At 37.1% G+C, this 6,000-nt stretch overlaps 1 protein-coding gene across 1 annotated transcript in view; it reads right to left on the bottom strand.

Annotated features, from left to right (window-relative positions):
* Nucleotides 1-257: 257 nt before the first annotated feature.
* Nucleotides 258-6,000, bottom strand: part of Adgrg7 (adhesion G protein-coupled receptor G7) — a 33,590-nt gene continuing 27,847 nt past the window's right edge. Inside the window, exons 15-16 of the mRNA XM_048346503.1 lie at nucleotides 3,675-3,831; nucleotides 258-611 (exon numbers count right to left, since the gene is read on the bottom strand). Of these exons, the coding sequence (XP_048202460.1) occupies nucleotides 360-611; nucleotides 3,675-3,831 (409 nt within the window). The 3' untranslated portion in view covers nucleotides 258-359. The remainder of the gene's footprint in view (nucleotides 612-3,674; nucleotides 3,832-6,000) is intronic.

Here is a 6,000-nt window from a genome sequence, read left to right as displayed (position 1 = left end):
GTCATTTTGTTCTAGAGGATAAATTTTTCTCCTTATATCTCTTTTAGTAAATTACAAAGTGCTCTATTACAAGAACTGTATTTTTACAAAAGTATAGTACAAAGACATAATGATATAAAGAGCTACAGTTGTCTTGAATACACTTTGGAATTCCAAACCCCATCCAAGCAAGACCCTACCCCCAAACTACCAAATCCATTATTCCTAATGACAACAAACCACAGATGTTATTGAATTCTAAAGAAGGGGAACTACATTTGGGAAGAATAGGAAATAAAGGAAGAAAACAGATAAAATTCACATGAGTTTGGATGAAATGAAGGTTCCCATTAGGTGAACACTTCTGCTCTCTTCATGCTTTACTTTGTGTGTTCATGTTTTGTGAGTGTGGTTTCCTCTGTAGTTAGAGATGGCTCCAGAAATCTAAAATGCTCATGCAGGTTTGGAAGAGACCTGAGCATGTTATACATCCTTACACGCAGCCTTAGCGGGGTCATTGAAGGCAATGGCTTCACTCTCCCAAAAGATGATGACAATGACTTCAATGCTTTTGAGGCTTCATTCTGGAAGATCTTTGTTCTAACTGTGTAAAGGATAAAAAGTTGCAATCCCTGAAGAGAGAATAAGCATTCATTGTTAGCTAAGTGCCACAGTACATAATGAAAGAAGAGATTTTATTTCACTATGACCTCATCCTTTTTATCCTGCACAACTGTTCTCAGACTTGAGTTTGCAGCTGTCATGCCTGTCCTTCCCATAAACAGATTGCTGCCTGCAATGGTGGGGTTAGGAGACCTGAGTTCAGGTCCTCCTGGCATTCCACTTGCTGGCTATGTAACTTAAACTCATTTTCTGGTGTCTGTAATTGTCAATGTTCTCAATTGCTCTTCAGTATTCCATGTTCTCTTTCACTGTTTCCAGCTCTGTTTATCCCACTTGATTTAGCAATCTAACTACAAATACGATGCACTTAACCACAAAACTCTTCTTTCTACTGCCTTTTTGTACTTTATCTGGGAAGATAAGATGTGTGTACAGAATTGGGTAATCAAAAGCTGAGTGGTAATTGTTTAAAAAAAAAGCTGTCACTTGTCAGACCCTTCTCTAATCCTCATATCAACCCTATATAAGAAGCCTTAATATCTCCATGTTACAGATAAGAAAACTGCAGTTCAGATAAAATGAGTAATTTACCTAAGAAATTACCCAACCAATAATCAATAAAATTTGGAATTGAATTCTTATATTTTTTTCTTTGAGCCTTCTGCATTATCCAATATATGGTACTGTCTCTTGTTTGAAACTGTAGTAGAAAGATATCATAAAGTGTAACTACTATCAAACCTTTCTTGATTTCTCATTAACATCATTTGTAAAAACAAAATGTTAAATACCATCTACAACTGAGTTGTTGATATTGTTCCAATGCCAATTTCTTAATTTATGACAATGTACAATAAGTGCACAATATATTATCATTGGAGGATATCTGGGGAAAGGCTACAAGAAAACTGCAGTATTTCCCCACATACTTGAATTAAATTATTTCTAAACAAGCCTATTTAAAAATAAGCAGAGAGCAATACATGCTTCCTATATTGTCATCTATGGAGCCTCAAACCTTATCAGGAGTTTTTTCTAGAATAATGTAGAAACTCCTGGTGCTATGATAATATAATTCTAATACTCTGATATTCCCACTAGTAACATAAATATGTACAGCCAAGAGATAGAACTAGTTCTCCAAAATCTGGAAGAGTAACTTAACAAGTAATATGTATGTATCTTACTGGAAGAAAAGCTATGGCTCGGGGCTGGGGATATGGCCTAGTGGCAAGAGTGCTTGCCTCGTATACACGAGGCCCTGGGTTCGATTCCCCAGCACCGCATATACGGAAAATGGCCAGAAGTGGCGCTGTGGCTCAAGTGGCAGAGTTGCTAGCCTTGAGCAAGAAGAAGCCAGGGACAGTGCTCAGGCCCTGAGTCCAAGCCCCAGGACTGGCCAAAAAAAAAAAAAACCCAAAAAACCAAAAAAAAAACAAGAAAAGCTATGGCTCAAGGAATGTGTTTGGGGACACAAATTTCTTGAAACAGAAGTGATTATTGTTTATCCTGATTGTTCAGGAGACAGAAGTGAAGAGCTGCTTTGTATTTTCAAACTCAGTGGCCAATACATATTCATTTCCTATGGCAGTTAGTCTGAACAGCAATAATGAAAAAAAAAAAAAGCTATCACATCCATTTGCTTGTCATTCTCAGAAAGTGATAGAAATTCAGGCACCCATGCTGCTTCTGTATAGAAAGATGGTAGGGATAGCTCTGTGATGATGAGGAAATGAAATAAGGCCCCTTTAAGGCCTTCATTCCCTTTGTCTAATAAAGGAGCTGGTAGTCCCACATGGTCATTTAGCAGTTGAAATGTAGCAATATAACTAAGTTTTTAAATTTATTTTTGCTAGAACAGTAGCTTGAACTTAGGGCCTTGAGCTCTCTCTTGATTTGCTTGCTCACAGCTAGTGCTCTACCATTTGAGTCATGCTTTTAGTCTGGTTTTTTACTTATCAAACGGAGATGGAGTCCCACAGACATTTTCTGCCTTGGCTGCCTTCAAACCCTTATCTTCCAGGTCCTTGGCCACCTGAGTAGCTAAGATTACAAGTGTGAGCCACCAACACCTATCTAGAATAACTAAGTTCTTCATTTCATTTCATTGTAATAAATTTGAATTTTAGAATCAATGCTCAGTTCAGTTTTTGAATACTTATGTATACAAGGAACATGCTTATTTTAGGGACTTATTTTTCTTACTGTAGATTTAATGCAATCCAAATACCAATCAAGTGTTATTAAAAGATATAGCACCCAAATAGTTGTGGACTCAAAGAGTGAGACACAGTGACAATAAGCAGGTGACATATATCATTAATAATTTCAGTCTAAATATATGTTAGATGATGATATTTGGACTATAATAAGTTACCTAAAACATGTTACTAAAGTTCAAGGAAGCAGCCTAAATACTGAACCTTAAGAAAATGTCTCGGGCTGGGAATACAGCCTAGTGGCAAGAGTGGTTGTCTCCTATATATGAGGCTCTCGGTTCGATTCCCCAGCACCACATATATGGAAAACGGCCAGAAGGGGCGCTGTGGCTCAGGTGGCAGAGTGCTAGCTAGCCTTGAGCGGGAAGAAGCCAGGGAAGGTGCTCAGGCCCTGAATCCAAGGCCCAGGACTGGCCAAAAAAAAAAAGAAAAAAAAAAAAAGAAAATGTCTTAACAACTTTTCAAAACTTGAAAGAAATAGTTCAGCAAACACACAGCATTCCATGCTCCAATAATGAGTAACCTTGTCCACCTCAGCCTGGGGAGGAACTTCCATGAACTTGTATGGCAAAAACAATGTTGAAGTTCACTTCTTGACAAAATGTCTGCTACTGGTAAAAGTCACCAACCCTGTTCAAGTTTGAGTCTATGACCCAGGGAGAACATAGAAAGTTATAAAGATGCTTTGTTCTTCTTCCAATGAAACTTACTAAAACTAGAATCTCCTAATGATAAGCCAATGGCCTTCAGCAAGTTTCCAAAGAAGAAAAGGAAGAAAACTTGGGACCAGCATGATGATACTGTCTCTACTGCTTTTACCCCTATATTCAGACTAGACAACAAATACCATACCTGAGTAGTGTTGGCAAGGCAGAATATGTAGCTGAAGATAATTCTGATGTCATCATTATTTATTAGCATAAGGTATGACAGACTCCAGGTAAGTCCAAAAACAACTGCAATGGACAATGTGCTAAGAATTTTCTTTAGAGAGGAAACCTTTTTTGTGCTAGATAAAAGAAAGAAGAAAGAGAAATATGTCCCATTAGATTTTTACTTACTAGTGTGATTGTGACATTTTTAGTGCATATATAAAACTGTGCACATATACTGTTTAATTAAAAATATTATGCTTCAAATAAAAGATGTCATTCCAGAAAAAAATGATTTAGAAAGGTTTAGTCAAAAATATCTTAGTATCTTGGGGCTGGGGATATAGCCTAGTGGCAAGAGTGCCTGCCTCGGATACACGAGGCCCTAGGTTCGATTCCCCAGCACCACATATACAGAAAACGGCCAGAAGCGGCGCTGTGGCTCAAGTGGCAGAGTGCTAGCCTTGAGCGGGAAGAAGCCAGGGACAGTGCTCAGGCCCTGAGTCCAAGGCCCACGACTGGCCAAAAAAAAAAAAAAAAAAAAAAAAATCTTAGTATCTGTTTAAAAGCTGGGGCTAGACGAGTTTCTTAAATACTACTACTGGGCAAATTTCAGTAAGAATTAACTTTTCTGTTGGAATGGAATTTTGACTACGTGGGTATTTGTACAGAATTACTCAGTGAGGAATTCTTTCTTTGCACATTATCTGGATCTTCCTATGCATCTAGCTGATACAAAATAAGGATTATTTAGGTAAAAGGTTATCACCCTTCTTAGGGGACGTTTCTCCCTCTGGAATCTGGTCTTGACAATGTGAGTTACTATGACCAGTGTAGCATAGCAAAAGTCATAAACAGAGACTAATTTGTTCGTTAGAGCTTTCCTTATCTCACTGCTGTTTGAAACTGTGAGATTACTATGTGAAGAATCCTGTGCTGGCCTCTGGAGAATGAGAAACTACATGGAAGAGAAGTTAGCTCTCTCAACTGAACAGCGACTGCCCAAATCCATCCATCTCCCACCCACCACCACATGAGCATCTACTAGCATTTGAGAAAGCCAAGATGAAATAACTGCCTAACAACACTCAAACTCATGACAAATAACAAATATGCTCATTATAAAACCACTAAATTATGGGATGGGATGTAACTAATTTACAGATGGAAGATGATTTGTTAAACATTTGAATTAGAGTGCTTTTCATTGTAACTATGCTGACTTAAGAACCATGGCTACCAGTCAGTCAAAATTTAAAAAAATATAAATTTGATTGGTGCCTGTGGCCAAAAATGCTATTGTTCTGTATAAAGGATATCAAATCTAACTTGAAATTAGGCTAAGAAGTTTTTCTGCATGGCTACGAAGAGAGAAACCTGGCATTTCCCCCATATTTTTTCTTTATAAGGATCATAATTCGTCATGAAATATAGTACTTAGAGCACAAACTTTATAAGGATATCTTTGATATGTACATTGCACCGTATATATTAATATTATATTATCACTAATGATGGTTCTCATGCATCTCTTCACACTAAGTGGATCTATTGTGAAGTTACTATAAGTTCACAAATGTGATTATAGTAAGTACACCTGGGATAAGCAGAATCTTGTGGAATTAAATCGGAACTCTTGGGCCTTGTTGGCACTGTATTAGACTAGTTTGCGCTGTAGGAGTGGGGTGAGTGTTCACAGCATTTTATACTTTCCATTCATTGTCTCTCTTACTGAATATGCTTGTTTTATATTAATGAAAACAATGTGAATGCTAGGGCACAAGGAAGGTTATTATTGGAAGGAGAGGAGGAAAGCCCTCCTCAGCTCAACATATGAACTCAGTGTGACCAGATATCCCTAGATTTTCAAATAAAAACAATCCAATTTCTTAAATTAAAATATCTGAATTTCATACATTTGTATTGAAAATTTTAAAACTTGAACCTATTACATAATCCAAGCCATGGATATATAATAGGACTTACTTTTACTGGTTTATAAAAAGAAAATACAGGTCCCAATATCTCTGGGCAATAAGGAAAATAAGAAAAAGGATTTCTCCATTCAAATTAGACTTGAATATTTAGGGCTGACGAGGGAAGTATTTTCCTTGAAGCCTTTGGATTCATACAACATAGAGATATGTTATGTAGGTAATGTAGTATTCCCACATTGTAGCACTGATGTTAGAAGATTAAAAGATTCACTTTCTGAATCATAGCTTCTGATTAAATCCTTCCTGATTATCATATAGCTCTGGCTATGTCTCAGATTTTTGAAAACCCTTCTGGGAATCATGAGTATA

The sequence above is a fragment of the Perognathus longimembris genome, chromosome 5 (genome assembly GCF_023159225.1).
Source record: "Perognathus longimembris pacificus isolate PPM17 chromosome 5, ASM2315922v1, whole genome shotgun sequence".
Taxonomy (NCBI): Eukaryota; Metazoa; Chordata; class Mammalia; order Rodentia; family Heteromyidae; genus Perognathus; species Perognathus longimembris.
The sequence above is the reverse complement of the archived record's forward strand: the minus strand, read 5'-3'. Positions and strand labels throughout refer to the sequence as shown.